At 47.9% G+C, this 15,065-nt stretch overlaps 2 protein-coding genes across 2 annotated transcripts in view; one reads left to right on the forward strand and one right to left on the reverse strand.

The window, feature by feature from the left end:
• pi4kab (phosphatidylinositol 4-kinase, catalytic, alpha b) overlaps positions 1 to 14,980 on the reverse strand; it is a 32,891-nt gene extending 17,911 nt beyond the window's left edge. The window contains exons 1-21 of the mRNA XM_083674130.1: positions 14,873 to 14,980; positions 13,652 to 13,768; positions 12,470 to 12,563; positions 12,011 to 12,099; positions 11,683 to 11,755; positions 11,318 to 11,583; positions 11,065 to 11,131; positions 9,798 to 9,946; positions 9,303 to 9,368; positions 9,098 to 9,194; positions 8,748 to 8,939; positions 8,156 to 8,256; positions 7,663 to 7,792; positions 6,830 to 6,959; positions 6,585 to 6,680; positions 6,299 to 6,482; positions 6,085 to 6,188; positions 5,800 to 5,968; positions 5,597 to 5,647; positions 1,050 to 1,158; positions 64 to 200 (exon numbers count right to left, since the gene is read on the reverse strand). Of these exons, the coding sequence (XP_083530256.1) occupies positions 64 to 200; positions 1,050 to 1,158; positions 5,597 to 5,647; positions 5,800 to 5,968; positions 6,085 to 6,188; positions 6,299 to 6,482; positions 6,585 to 6,680; positions 6,830 to 6,959; positions 7,663 to 7,792; positions 8,156 to 8,256; positions 8,748 to 8,939; positions 9,098 to 9,194; positions 9,303 to 9,368; positions 9,798 to 9,946; positions 11,065 to 11,131; positions 11,318 to 11,583; positions 11,683 to 11,755; positions 12,011 to 12,099; positions 12,470 to 12,563; positions 13,652 to 13,768; positions 14,873 to 14,971 (2,520 nt within the window). The 5' untranslated portion in view covers positions 14,972 to 14,980. The remainder of the gene's footprint in view (positions 1 to 63; positions 201 to 1,049; positions 1,159 to 5,596; positions 5,648 to 5,799; positions 5,969 to 6,084; positions 6,189 to 6,298; positions 6,483 to 6,584; positions 6,681 to 6,829; positions 6,960 to 7,662; positions 7,793 to 8,155; positions 8,257 to 8,747; positions 8,940 to 9,097; positions 9,195 to 9,302; positions 9,369 to 9,797; positions 9,947 to 11,064; positions 11,132 to 11,317; positions 11,584 to 11,682; positions 11,756 to 12,010; positions 12,100 to 12,469; positions 12,564 to 13,651; positions 13,769 to 14,872) is intronic.
• Positions 1,567 to 4,569, forward strand: serpind1 (serpin peptidase inhibitor, clade D (heparin cofactor), member 1; the record flags this gene model as incomplete). The annotated part of the gene is made up of 7 exons (XM_083674275.1): positions 1,567 to 1,613; positions 1,990 to 2,253; positions 2,380 to 3,023; positions 3,215 to 3,363; positions 3,642 to 3,766; positions 3,960 to 4,104; positions 4,378 to 4,569. The coding sequence occupies exons 2-7, from the start codon at positions 1,991 to 1,993 to the stop codon at positions 4,567 to 4,569; spliced, it is 1,518 nt and encodes a 505-aa protein (XP_083530401.1). The 5' UTR covers positions 1,567 to 1,613; position 1,990.
• Positions 14,981 to 15,065: the final 85 nt, after the last annotated feature.

The following is a 15,065-nucleotide window of genomic DNA, read 5'->3' on the forward strand; positions in this document are numbered from 1 at the left end:
TGAGTGTGTGTGTGTGTGTGTGTGTGTGTGTGTGTGTGTGTGTGTGTGTGCATGCGTGCGTACCTGCGTGACTGTGTCGTTTTTCAGGGCAGAGTTGTACTGCAGCTCTGAGCGTAGGGGTTCTCCACTGGGGAAGGTCAGGAGAGGAGACTTGGTGGCGATCTCACACACTCCCTCATACCACTCCTCTGGCCACAGTCCTGAGAGAGGGATGGGATGGGACAGGGATGGGACAGGGATGGGATGGGACAGGGATGGGATGGGACAGGGACAGGGAAGGGACAGGGATGGGACAGGGAAGGGATGGGACAGGGATGGGACAGGGACAGGGAAGGGATGGGATGGGATGGGACAGGGAAGGGACAGGGATGGGATGGGACAGGGAAGGGACAGGGATGGGATGGGACAGGGAAGGGACAGGGATGGGATGGGATGGGATGGGACAGGGAAGGGACAGGGAAGGGATGGGACAGGGACAGGGATGGGACAGGGACAGGGATGGGATGGGACAGGGATGGGACAGGGATGGGATGGGACAGGGATGGGATGGGACAGGGATGGGATGGGACAGGGAAGGGACAGGGAAGGGATGGGACAGGGACAGGGATGGGACAGGGATGGGACAGGGATGGGACAGGGACAGGGATGGGATGGGACAGGGATGGGACAGGGATGGGATGGGACAGGGATGGGATGGGACAGGGATGGGACAGGGAAGGGATGGGACAGGGACAGGGATGGGACAGGGACAGGGATGGGACAGGGACAGGGATGGGACAGGGAAGGGACAGGGAAGGGATGGGACAGGGACAGGGACAGGGATGGGACAGGGATGGGACAGGGATGGGACAGGGATGGGACAGGGATGGGATGGGACAGGGAAGGGACAGGGAAGGGATAGGGAAGGGACAGGGAAGGGACAGGGAAGGGATAGAGAGTTCTATGAAAGGTTTCTGTAGAGGCCCATAGGATTGATACTGATACCCAACACTTCACAGTGTATACTCCTACATGGCTCTCTTTGTTTCTCCTATCCTCCTCCTACTTACCTGATCCTTCTACAGCAAAGCCCATCACTACTGAGTAGAGCCAGAAGTCCCTGAACAGCTTCTGGAGGCGGGGCTTAGCCTCTTTGATTGGCGGCAATCGTCTGGTCAGCTGTGGAAAGGTAGAGAGTAGGAGGGAGGGAAAGGTGGAAAGAAAGAAAGAAAGAAAGAAAGAAAGTGATAGAGAGAGAGATGGAATATTACTAATGAGAGTGCCCTAGCAGATAATATAGTAGTAATAAATTAAGACCAATTTCTCAAAAGACTGGTTCCTCAGTGACTAAGATCTAGCACAATTATTGTGTTCGAAAATCCCCATTTAAAATGATCAATTTCAATCTTTTGTAATCTTTTTCATCTCATTGCTACTGATAAAATATTTGTTTCCCTTTGCAGAGTGATCTATTGAGTTGGGAAGAGTTAAAGATTTCAGATAGCCTGTTGTTTGATCTGTCCTATTTGTTCAGGGGAAGCCCACATCAAAGTTCAGTTTGGGCTTTCAGCTCTTTGTTCAGTGTTGCAAACAGAACGAACACACCAGTAACCGCCACCACAGAGAAAGCACAGGTAAGCCTTTTTACAGACCATGATTGTCATTTGGGGCATAAAATCCATTTTAAAAAGGCCACACTAATCTCCTATGTTGTTAAGCGATGTTAGAAAATGGGAGTCCTATTAAAAAGGAGAGGGGTAAAAGTGTAAATTCCAGACCAAATCAAAAAGCTAAAATCAAATCAAAAGTAGGCTTAATATTGATAACGGTTATTTGTGCTAGCTTTACAAATGCTTGAGTCAATCTCCTCTTAAAATTAACCCAATGTTTTGTGAACTCTTGTCTCTATTTACTGAGAGAAGGGGCACATCTATCATGTCCGATACTGAGCATTTCCTCAAACCCTTCAAAACCATATTGTGCTGTTCTGTCTCCGTCTCTGTCTGTCAGGATGTGGGTCATCACAGTCATCACTGTGTCATGTCTCCTGGTCAGCCCGTCTCTGGCTGGGGTCAAAGACCTGGGCTCTCACTTTATGGAACCAGAACCAGAACCAGAACCAAGAGGCATGGTCCCAGGAGAAGCTCTGGACATGGAGGCCATCCCCCTGGACTTCCACAGAGAGAACACAATCACCAACGATCTTCCACTGGAGGGCTACGAGGACGAAGACTACATCGACTTTGATAAGATACTGGGTGGGGACGACTACAGGTAGGTAAAGAAGTTAAGAATAAGGGGGGTAGGAACTGGTTTTTATTGACTTATCACCTCTCCGCCCAGACAGCATGTCGATACGGCTGCCTGACCAAATCAAACCAACCCATAATCTCATTACAGTGAGGGGGACGAAATAGACGAGATCGCCACTCCTGCTCCGGACATTGACATCTTTGCCGAGCCATCGGATCCCAAGACTCGCCGCGCCCGACTCCTGCGCCTGTTCCACGGGCGCTCCCGGCTCCAGCGGATCAACTCCATCAACGCCCGCTTCGGGTTCAACCTCTACAGGAGCCTCCGTAACGACGTCAACCAGACCGACAACATCCTACTGGCTCCTGCCGGAATCTCCATCGCCATGGGAATGATGTCGCTGGGGGCAGGGCCTGGAACCCACGCACAGCTCTACAGGGCTCTGGGATTTGCCGATTTCGTCAACGCCAGCCATCACTACGACAACGCCACTGTGCACAAGCTCTTCAGGAAGCTCACGCACCGGCTGTTCAGGAGGAACTTCGGCTACACTCTGCGTTCTGTAAACGACCTTTACGTGAAGAAGGAGGTGGTAGTGGAAGATGCTTTCCGTAGCGACACAAAGGCATATTATTTTGCTGATCCACAGTCGGTGAACTTTAGCGACCCTGCGTTTCTGGACAAGGCCAACCGACGCATCCTGAAGCTGACCAAAGGGCTGATCAAAGAACCACTGAAGAGTATAGACCCCAACATGGTGTTGATGCTCCTCAACTACCTCTACTTTAAAGGTAAGTTAAACAAAAAAAGCAGCTAGCCTCACAACTGTACTTGAAAAGTGAACAAGGCAAGGTACGACACTAAAGCACCCAGACTCTGTTCAGACTCAAAGCCAAACTAGACTTGAGAAACTCTATTATTGACGAAAGCCGGGCAATACAAATTGAGCTCGAGCAAAACAAATCTGAATTCCCACACACAGGGGCATGGGAGCAGAAATTCCCAAAAGAGATGACTCACTACCGGAACTTCCGCGTAAATGAGAAAACAAACGTACGAGTGGCGATGATGCAAAACAAGGGGAACTTCATGGCAGCTGCAGACCATGAACTACAATGTGACATCCTACAGGTGGGTGCACATGTTCTATATATATATATATATATGCCATTTAGCTGACGCTTTTATCCAAAGCGACTTACATTGCAGTGAGTGCATACATTTCAGTATATATGGTCCCAGCGGGAATCAAACCCACAACCTAAGCATTGTTAGCGCCATACTCTACCAACTGAGCCACAGAGGACCACCAACCTCCTCCCACATAGTCAATATTCCCCCGCAATTGTAATGTGCTCTCAGGATTGGAAAATCACCAGAGTAAATAAATCCAATCCTTGCCATTGCAGCTCCCATACACAGGGAACATCAGCATGATCATCGCCCTGCCACGGAAGATCTCTGGCATGAGGAACCTGGAGCAGGAGATCTCTCCCACCGTGGTCAACAAGTGGCTCAAGAACATGACCAACAGGTAAGAACACTCCTGACCAACAGGTAGCAAGACCACAGGACAGCACCCCCACCTAACAGGTGAGCAGAGTGTGCTAGCAAGTGTGAAAGCCTTACCAAGAACATCACCAACAGGTGAAGGAGGATTGTCACCTAAATCAGAGACATGGGTCTAAAAGAGACAATTTCATTTGCTTGTTGTTTTTCTCCCCCAGGACACGCGAGGTGGTCTTTCCCAGGTTCAAACTGGAGCAGAGTTACGACCTGATCGAGAACCTGAAGGAGATGGGCCTGACCGACCTGTTTAACGACAAGGGGGACTTCACTGGGATGACCTCAGAGAAGATCGCCATTAACTGGGTATGTCTCTCCAGAAAAACACCAAACCAAACACGGACGCCGTATTCAACACCACTAGACCGTCATTAGAACCTCACTGTGCTAGGACTTCTAAAACACAGTCAAAACTAAATGACTCCCAGTATATCATCAAGCCATTTAGGCAGTGTCCCCATGAAATCACATCAGGGGCCAAACCGTGATCTCCTCTTTCCTTAACTACACTAACTAACTTACTGAGTAAAACTTGACTAATGATGTTGATATTACAGCAAGTTCTCTCTCCGTCCTCAGCTGAAACACCAGAGCACAATCACGGTGAATGAAGAGGGGACGGAAGCTGCAGCTCTGACCCAGGTGGGCTTCATGCCCCTCTCCTCCCAGATCCGCTTTGTGGTCGACCATCCCTTCCTCTTCCTCATCTACGAGCACCGCACAGACTGCCTGGTCTTCATGGGACGGGTGGTGGACCCCTCACAGAGCTAGACCTGCCACTGATGTCGCATCCCAAATAAATCCCTAGCCCCTATTCCTTCACTGTGTGTAGATCTGAAGAGACTGAACGTGGTGATGGTTACGGGGGTTTCCACGATATTGCTAAACAATGTTGTCATTTGTATTGCATGGGGATATTTGTGCATCATGAAATATAGACATTCTAAATAAAAGCACTGACATAGCTATCCTGTTCATCAAACTAATCCTGCTGATCCTGCAATGAACCAATTAGCCATGAAGGCCAGTGTGAGCCTCTAAGGGGAGAGGGGATGGGGAGAGGGGATGGGGAGAGGGGATGGGGGGATGGGGGAGAGGGGATGGGGAGAGGGGATGGGGGAGAGGGGAGAGGGGATGGGGGAGAGGGGACAGGGGTTGTCAAGTGTTTGTTATTTGCTGTCTGTTAATGTTCCATCTCTCCTTGTGTCTACAGCAGAGGTCAGTAGAACAAACTGTACTGAAATACCCAACACTCAATTTCTGTGAGAACATGAATGTAATGTTGTTATAGTTGAGGCAATGAACAAAACATGGTATGGTAATTTGAGGCTATTTTGTAATGAATTTAGATGTTCTGAAAAGTGTACAGCTTTAGTGTAAGTTCTTTCTGCAAATTTGGCCAAAAACGATTTGCAAAAGCATTTTGAACAGTTGAAAATGCTTTTGTGTTGTATGATAACCATTAAAAACTTAACAAAGATAAAATGCTTGAACAAAGTAATTTTTGCCTGCAATATATATTTCCAAATGATATCTTGAAACAAACGGATCCTCACATGGTTCCCAAACATCAATAGAAACCCAGTGACACTCATCTTCTTTTGCAATAAGAGCAAACATTTGTCAGTAAAGTTAAACACTAACCAAATGCTGCCCAGATTCACAATCTGTTTGGGTTGGTATGTGTCAGCATCTGATCTGACACAGATAGCTTTCCCAATTTAGGGTGTATTAATACTGTAGTGTTAATGGTTCAAGTAAGAAACGTGTGGAAGCCTTGCACAGACAGCATACTTACCACAGCGATGACAGGGATGAGGACCCCAAGGTTGCCTGCACTGCTGGATGCCTGAAGGAAAATGAAGAGGAATTACCAAAAAACATTCCATTGTGTGTGTGTGTGTGTGTGTGGGTGGGTGCGTGCGTGTGTTTATGTGTGTGTGCGTGCGTGCATGCGTGCGTGCGTGCGTGGTTGTCTGTCTGTCTGTCTGTGCATCCTACCTTCAGTGCAGGGCCCTTATCTGAGGCCCTCTCACTGGCCCTCTTGCCCTCAAGGCCCAGTTGAACAAACAGCTCCAGTAGATTCACCATCAGCTCATCAACTAATACCTCCCCCTGCAGGTTGGCCGCGATATTGGCCAGAGCGTTGATCACTGCAAGGGAGCTGTATCTGTGGGCGGGATGCAGCACACCAAACCAAACACATTAACAAACAACAAAGACTCATGGTACATTTAACCTTTCATATAAACAATCCCAAAGCCACCTGTTTTTGTGGTTCTGTACCTGTAGCCATGGTCTCTGTAGTCCTTGGTGGCAGAGTACACCACTGAGCTGGCCTTCACACTGATCTGCTGAAACAGGTTCCACACCTCCTGGTAGATGTATTGCTGTAGTGCGGAGGAAGAGCAACTTTGATTCGGGAAGGAGGCTGGATCAGGGGTAGGTGTCAGGGTTGGGGTGTGAGTGTATGTGTGTGTGTGTTTGTAGAATAACTTACATTCCCAGTGATGACCATACATCCCAGTTGGTCTATGATCAGCACGTCGAGCTGGGACGGCGGCTGGCAGAACTTCTGCTGTAGGATCTGCAGGATGGGCTCCATGACTTTGGGAGTGTCCCTCAGAGCCACGGCGATGTGACCCAGGGCCCGGATGGTGTGGTCTGGGATCAGGTGGGCATCCCTGGGGGGGAGAGTGAGACATGATTGGCCAGAGCATTTCGGTTGATGAAGTCCATGGCAACGTTTGTGTTTTAAGACTTCAAAGACAAACAAACTTGTTTACTTGTCACTCTCTTGTGAGATGTAGAGACGGTTAGACAGGCTGGCCAGAAAGGCCTCCACTATCACTGGGTCCATAGTCAGACCGGCCTTTAGACACCTGAGAGAGAGAGAGAGAGAGGAGGGAGGGAGGGAGGGAGAGAGAGAGAGAGAATTTTTATTTATTTTTTTAAATTGTTTTTCGAACACTTTTTTCTTCAGTTTGGGGCTACTGAGCGTGACCCAGGTAACTGCACAGGTGTGTCTTACCTGCATATGTTGTCTATGGAGATGTCTCTGAGCTGCTCGTACATCGACGGCTGGTCCTTCCTGCTGTACAGCATGTTGAAGGTGGCCTGAGAGTGCTCATTGGTCACATTGATCCTGATCTCTCCTGCCCCTGGACGAGAGTGTGTGAGAGAGGTAGGAGTGTTATGGTTGTACTTTCAATAAACAACCTCTATTAAACCAGGCAGTACACTATTGTTATATCAGGGTTCAAGGCTTCTTTATTATCTCCTAGGGGAAATTAGTTTTGCAGCCAAGGTTCACAAAGATGAATACAAAAAGGACGACATCACGACAACATCAACACAATAAATCGCAGAGCTAGTTCTGAGAAATGGAAATTCATATTGAATCTATAACAAAAATCTAATCTTACATGAAATCATAGCAGAGTGGTATAGCTGTGGTAATTCATTATTAACTGTAACTGGTCCACACCTCAGGGCTTGGAGTCAATAACTCCAATTGCTTTTTGATTTGTTAAAGAGTAGCTGTGCTTCCACTAAGGTAATCAATCAGTAGATCAATAGATGTAATCTGACTGGGATGTGTGACACAGATTCACCAGTGCCTTCACCAGAACACACACACACACACACACACACACACACACACACACACACACACGCGCATCACTCTATGGTAACTAATTGCCTATGCTGTCCAAATTGGATCAGGTAAACTATCCCTGGCTATCCCTGCAGTACTCCTACAGAGTAAAACAAAGTTTGCCATTTGCGTGGGGGTAACTGTGCTATGCTTGTTGGGGTTGCCATGGTAACCTGTGCTCTACAGGAGGTAATTGTTGTATTTACCAGTGCTGTACTGGCTGTGGTATTTATAGAGCTTGATGAGGACAGGGGACGGGACGACCAGGAAATCCCTGAGAGAGGTGGTGGCAGAGTGGGCGACTACTGGAAACCTCTCACACAGACGCCCCAGACCCTGTAAGAGAGAGAGAGAGAGAGAGAGAGAGAGAGAGAGAGAGAGAGAGACAGGGAGAGAGAGAGAGAGAGAGAGAGAGAGAGAGAGAGAGAGAGAGACAGGGAGAGAGAGAGAGAGAGAGAGAGACAGGGAGAGAGAGAGAGAGAGAGAGAGAAAACACAGACCTTTAATTTCACTGTTCTGTTTTGCGCTTCTCCATCAAGTCTTGCTGTTATGTACAGAGCTAGCGAAACACTAGTCCCTTTCACCGCCTGTAGGAGATCACTGCAGGGGCATGTGACGAGGAGGAAGAGAGACAGACAGACAGGCAGACAGACAGGCAGGCAGACAGACAGACAGACAGACGTAGGTAGAGTGCAGTACCTGCAGACAGCAGATGAGGAGGGGCATGTGTGCTATGATGACTTTGCTGGAGGTCTTGGACTGCAGCTTCTCTGACAGCTTAGTGCACAGGTTCTCAGCTCCTGCAACCCAACAGAGGGAGAGGTGGATGTGTAGCACCACCACACTTACAGAGGGAGAGGTGGATGTGTAGCACCACCACAAGTACTGACCATCTAGAGAAGTTGCCACTTACAGAGGGAGAGGTGGATGTGTAGGCACCACCACAAGTACTGACCATCTAGAGAAGTTGCCACTTACAGAGGGAGAGGTGGATGTGTAGGCACCACCACAAGTACTGACCATCTAGAGAAGTTACCACTTACAGAGGGAGAGGTGGATGTGTAGGCACCACCACAAGTACTGACCATCTAGAGAAGTTACCACTTACAGAGGGAGAGGTGGATGTGTAGGCATCACCACAAGTACTGACCATCTAGAGAAGTTACCACTTACAGAGGGAGAGGTGGATGTGTAGGCACCACCACAAGTACTGACCATCTAGAGAAGTTGCCACTTACATAGTGTACAGTACAGAACACGTCTATTCTGGTCCACCAAAATGATTCATTACCTTGTTCGTCTTTGACGGCCCACACCATGAGGTCAACACAGGCAGCGTTGGCTTGGCAACGGAGCTTGAGGGGGCTGGGCTCCCCTGGCAGCCCTTCTGTATCGTGGAGGACCCTCTGCAGCTCTGATTGGCTGCTGCTGAACTGCTCCAGGACAAAGTCATGCACCTCACGCACAAACCCTGGATGCAGGGCTGGAATAAAGCAAGGGAGGGTTGTTATTACATGTGAATGAACACATTTGGGAGGGTTGTTATTACATGTGAATAAACACATTTCAGAGGGTTGTTATTACAGGTGAATAAACACACTTAGGGAGCGAAAGGTAGGTGTTATACACGTCATATTTCACCTTTCATGTAATAGAGGGTGTCCCTCAGCATCTTGAACATGCAGACGTAGAGAGGGTCACTGAAGGTTTTATAGTCGAGGTTAATACCAAGATTGGCCTGCCGATAAAACACAAAGACACGTCAGAAACATCATCTCCTGTGGCTCAGTATGTGGAGGTGTATAGATATACACCCAAGGCTGGTGTGGAGAGACAGTAGGTCCACCTTTGTGACTTCCACCATGGTGGCGTCCAGCGTTTTTAGGAAGGAGTCGGACACAAACCGTTTCACCTGAACAAGGAAAAAAAATTAAGATCTTTTGAATGCAATTGAAATAATTATTTGTAATGATTTAAATATGGCCATATTCAGTACCAGCCAAAAGTTTGGATACACCTTCTCATTCAATGGTTTTTCCTTTTTTTTATTTTTTTTTATTATTTTCTACATTGTAGATTAATATTGAAGACATCAAAACTATGAAGGAACACAAATGGAATTGTGTAGTAAACAAAAAAGTGTTAAACAAACCAGAATATGGTTTATATTTTAGATTCTTCAAAGTAGCCACCTTTTGCTTTGATGACAGCTTTGCACACTCTTGGCAAGGTGTGTCCTAACTTTTGACTGGTCCTGTATGTGCGACTGAAATATGGCCGTAGACTTCCTGCTACTAAAGACAGTAGTAGGGCAGGCATATTGTGTGGTGCGGTGCTGTACCATGCTCAGGAGCTGTCTGAGGAGGTCTACAGGCACCTCCACCTCCCCCTCTCCTTCCCCCATGTAGAGAGGAGACATGGAGAAACTGGAGCTGACAGTGGAGAAGTAGTAGTCTGGGTCTACAGAGCTACTGTCTGGAAGATAGGAGCCTGGAGAGAGGAAAGGGAGGGAGAGTTTTAAAAGAGAAAAGAAAGAGAAAAGAGGTGGTGAAGTTAGAATGAACCCTCAGCTCATCCCGGTCCTGTTTGACTCAGAAATCTAAAAGCACAGGAATACTCACAGCACAAAATATGCTTCACAGCACGAAATCGAGACACAAAACAGTTTTCAGCCAAAAATACCCTTTCATTTCTAGACCATCTGGCTGCAATTGTTAGGATTATGTAATGTTCTTATGGTAATCTCCTGAAAAATGTTGCGCCTTCCTGAATGACAGCACACTGGTGTGCATGTGCCTGTGCACACACACACCACACACACACACACACACACACACACACACACACACACACACACACACACACACACACACACACACACACACACACACACACACACACACAGTAAGCTCAACTAAACACACATCAGTTTTAGTAAATTAGTGTTTCAGTAACTTGCAGATGTTGTAATTCAAATGCATTTATCCCATTGGCCTATTTTCATGCAGTTAATCAACTCTATCCAAGTCATTATTCAAGCTATGTATTCCTCAGTGGAGTGTGTACTGGGCCAGTGAAAAAGCAATTACACATCCTAAATTCTAACTGCACAGTTTGATTAAGTGCTGTGAATGTTTTAATTAATCCCATATATTCCAAACTAATCATCGTGTGGTTCATACAGTACGTGTCTGTGGTGAGTCTGGTGTGGTTCATACAGTATGTGTCTGTGGTGGGTCTGGTGTGGTTCATACAGTATGTGTCTGTGGTGAGTCTGGTGTGGTTCATACAGTATGTGTCTGTGGTGAGTCTGGTGTGGTTCATACAGTATGTGTCTGTGGTGAGTCTGGTGTGGTTCATACAGTATGTGTCTGTGGTGGGTCTGGTGTGGTTCATACAGTATGTGTCTGTGGTGAGTCTGGTGTGGTTCATACAGTATGTGTCTGTGGTGAGTCTGGTGTGGTTCATACAGTATGTGTCTGTGGTGGGTCTGGTGTGGTTCATACAGTATGTGTCTGTGGTGAGTCTGGTGTGGTTCATACAGTATGTGTCTGTGGTGAGTCTGGTGTGGTTCATACAGTATGTGTCTGTGGTGAGTCTGGTTTCACCTTCAAAGTAGTTGGGGCCTGAGGCTGTAGGGGAGCAGGGGGAGTGGCCTCCGGGATCCGGGCTGACCTAGGGAACAAAACTCAATTTATCCAACAGCGTTCTCTGAAGAAGAACGATTTCAAAATGTCAGTTTATGCAACATTTAGAGAATATCACTGTGAAAAGTGTTCCCAATGTTAAAATTAGACTAATAGTCCCACATTCACAGCTGAGAGAAAACACACACACACACACACACACACACACACACACCTGTGAGGAGGCGTCTGTGGGCGTGGCGGTGCGTCTACGTAGCGTGTCACTGTCGCGACACACCGTCAGCAGCGAGGACGGCAGGATGGAGCGGAAGTCATTGAAGGACCTTCGCCGCACCCCCTCCGTTTCCTCGGTAACCAGAGGGGCCTTGGGGGATCCCCGTGGAAACAGCTTGGACAGCAGAGACTCCTCTGTGTTGCTATAGCGACCAAACGCCCGGGTGACGCCCAGCAGGCAGGGGACGAGGTACCTGCACAGGTAGACTGGAGAGAGAAGGGAGTGGGCCGTCAGATTTGCCACTATCTGGGAAGTGTGTGTGTGTGTGTGTGTGTGTGTGTGTGTGTGTGTGTGTGTGTGTGTACCTTTATCATGGTTCTCTGGGGTCTGGCAGATTTCCTGAAGTCCCTGCATGACCTCCATGACGGCCTCCAGAATCTAGAGACACAGCAAAGGAAGTCAACCTTGGAATTTACCTCATCCTGTGAATTCCACGGGGCAGAAGAAAAAGTCTACATTTTGAATGGATAATAAAGGTATTAAATTCAACCTGAAACCCTCAGCTCCCTAGCTCACAGCCCTGAACTGAAATGCTATAGTGTGACCAGCATTGAAATCCTGAGCCGTCCTGGGACCTGAAGTGAATAACACCGGAGCACCCTGAGGAGCAAGACACCGGCCCTCTGATCTGACCTGGGGCCTGGAGTCTGGGTCTCTCTGAGCCACATCTGCCAGCAGGGTCACCAGACAGAAGCTGAAGTTCTCTGCTACAGGGAGCGACTCTGAGGGGGAGACGGAGAGAGACACAGACAGAGTTAAACAGAACAGAATAGTGAAAGTAAGAACACAGACTGCAGTACTGCAGAGTTACAAAAAAAAAAAAAACTCATTTGAGTGTCAGTCAAATTATCAAACAGTAAACACATGCAGGGCCTTATCAAAGGCTGCCGAGGCGGCTTGAGGCCTTACAGCGAGTCAGGCTGCAATGACATTGAAAACATAACGTCAATACTCTATGTGGTGTAGATGCCAATACAGTGTGTCAGAATAATGTCACTTTGACGATGCTAATGTAATATACTAAGATTGCAATGACAGTGGTAGAGGTTAATTCCTGATGAAAGATTCAGTGACTAAGGGGATTGTCCATACCCTTCCCTTTCTTTCCCGAGCTCTCTTCGATCCACTGGACCCGTGGCAGCCCCCTCAATAGGCTCAGCAAGTAGGAAACAAGTGCGTCTTTGTGCTGCAGGGGTAAAGCAACACAGTAACACTTCTTAACACGGTGAACACACCTAACTCAACTTAAAAGGATCATATCTTACAGTAGATGAGTGAGCCACGCTTTTCTTTATTTCTGTCCATAATGGTGGAGGAAACGAGTTGAATGTTCCCTTACTGCAGTATTCTGAACATGGACAGTTGCTACTCCTTGCGATGGATGGCCATGCTATGCTATGCTATGTGTTTGTGTTTGTGTTTGAGTTGAATGTAGCCTCCTTCCTGTTAGTCACTCTAGATAAGAGTCTGCTAAATGACAAAAATGTGAATGTAGTCAATGTACTGTAAAATGGAATGAATGTGTGTGTGTGTGTGTGTGTGTGTGTGTGTGTGTGTGCGCGCATGTGCGTGTGTGTGTGGGTGGGTGTGTGTGCGCATGTGCGTGTGTGTGCGCATGTGCGTGCATGCGTGTGTGTATGTGTGTGTGTGTGTGTGCGTATGGGGGATGTGTGGGTGTGTGTGGGGGGGATTTATGCTTCCTCAGAAGTGTGTGCTGTGTAAGTCTCATGACAGAGAGACCGTACAAACCGTTTCTTGTTGTGATGGATTCAGTAGCTTACACAGCACCACATCTAATCTCAAGCTCAACCAGATTAGGGGAATGAGTTTACTGTGCTGATGGGTGTGGACTGGCCTGAGACAGCTAACATTCACCTGATGAGTGAACGGCTAGTCGCTTAATCTGGCCGGCGGGTTTGAAATCGGGGTGTGTGTGGAATAACAGGATTGGAATCTGCCCCATTAGTGCACATCTGCTCATGTCGGCCTACAGGGTAATCTCAGGAATTAAACATTCAGGATGATGGGCATCGAAATTCAACCCGTAGAGGAGAAATTATTCTCTCATCTTTTGGAACAAATGACCAATTCTGTTCTCCACAATATTTCTGCTTGCAACAACGTGAACATCCATCTACTGAACATATCCCTATAATATACGCTATTTAGCTGACACTTTTATCCAAAGAGACTTACATTGCAGCTCCCTATCTCTCAGAGTCATTCTGACCCCCCCCTCCCCCCACAGAGGACCACATATCCCTGACCACCTACCTGCAGGTCAGATTCCACCAGGAACACGGCCAGCGCGATGACAGCATCTCTGCGCCGCACATCGAGGGTGAACACACCCCGTACCTCCACAGGGCACATGCATTGTAGCTTCTGGACCTGAGAGAGACCAGGGGCACAGGGGTCAGGGGTCAGGAGCAGGGCAACACCGTACAGGTCAACCAGCACTGAGGTCAGCCCAGGTCAGCTCAGGTCAAGCACATGCACTCGCTCACCATGCTGAGACCAGTTGGACTGGCAACAGCAGTACAGGCATAGAGGCTGGTGTCAAACAAGCCCTGATATGGCTTGCCCACATGGTATGGTGTCTAACACTGCATGAAGGCACACCATATCAGGGTAGCTGTTAAATGAAGCATTGGCTCAGCTCTCACTCAATTTAAATCTGCACACCCTAAGTATTCTTCTCAAAGTGGGCAGGAAAGCAGCAAACCCAGGCTACGCACCGGAAACTGGACAGCTGAGGTGTTAGGTGTTGAGGTGTAACCTACCTACAGTGTGCCCATGCAACATCATGCAGTTTTTCAATCATTTCAATCCTACTGAAGTGAACACTGCTCATAAATTGTTTGTTTGATGATTCAGAAGACATAATCAATGCTTGCTGACTTGCTGCAAATGCCACAAACAGGACAGGGAGTTGATGGAGTCACGGGTGAATGAAGCCAGCTGTGCCACTGTCAATAGCTTGTTGGGAGACATTGCTTGTTGACAATGAGTGTATTGTATTGGTGCCATTGTTATGTATTATATCCGCATACATTTAACTGCCATGTTTAATTCAGAGAGGAAAGCGCAACTTGTACTGCATTCACTAGTCCAACTGAAGACGCCATTCGTGCCCGTCTTCGTGTGCTCCGGGCCGGCGGGTGGCTGACACCGTCGACAACTCAACACTAGTACCTGTTTGACTGCAGTGCGCAATACTTTGAGGCAGCCTCGCTAGCATCTATTAAAATGCAAATGGGCAACTTTCAACTACTTCCAAGGCAACTAGTTCCATGCGTGACATTAGAGTAGGGAATGATTTCACTGACTCACTCAGGTGAAATAAATCTGCTGGCATGCCACACTGACACACCTGTCAAATGTATCACCCATACCAAACCACCGCCTGCGGAAGCGGAGTGGTGGAAACACTTTTACAACTTAACCACTGCATCTGTTTCAGATTCAATGAAAGGTCGATGTTGGATGTCTCACCTTCTCGACCGGTGCGGGTCGGTGTGTCGCTAAAGAGCGGGCTAGGGACAGAACTGTGTTGAAATAAAAGCCTCTCGTTCCTCCTCCCTGCACCGACATGTTTACCTTCCCATCGAGAGGAAAAAGCTCCGAGGGGAAAGCCGTCGTGGAGACGGCGCTGCAGTACGGCGCGGCGCGGGGGACACACAGCACA

Source organism: Argentina silus (genome assembly GCF_951799395.1).
Source record: "Argentina silus genome assembly, chromosome: 7".
NCBI classification, from domain to species: Eukaryota; Metazoa; Chordata; class Actinopteri; order Argentiniformes; family Argentinidae; genus Argentina; species Argentina silus.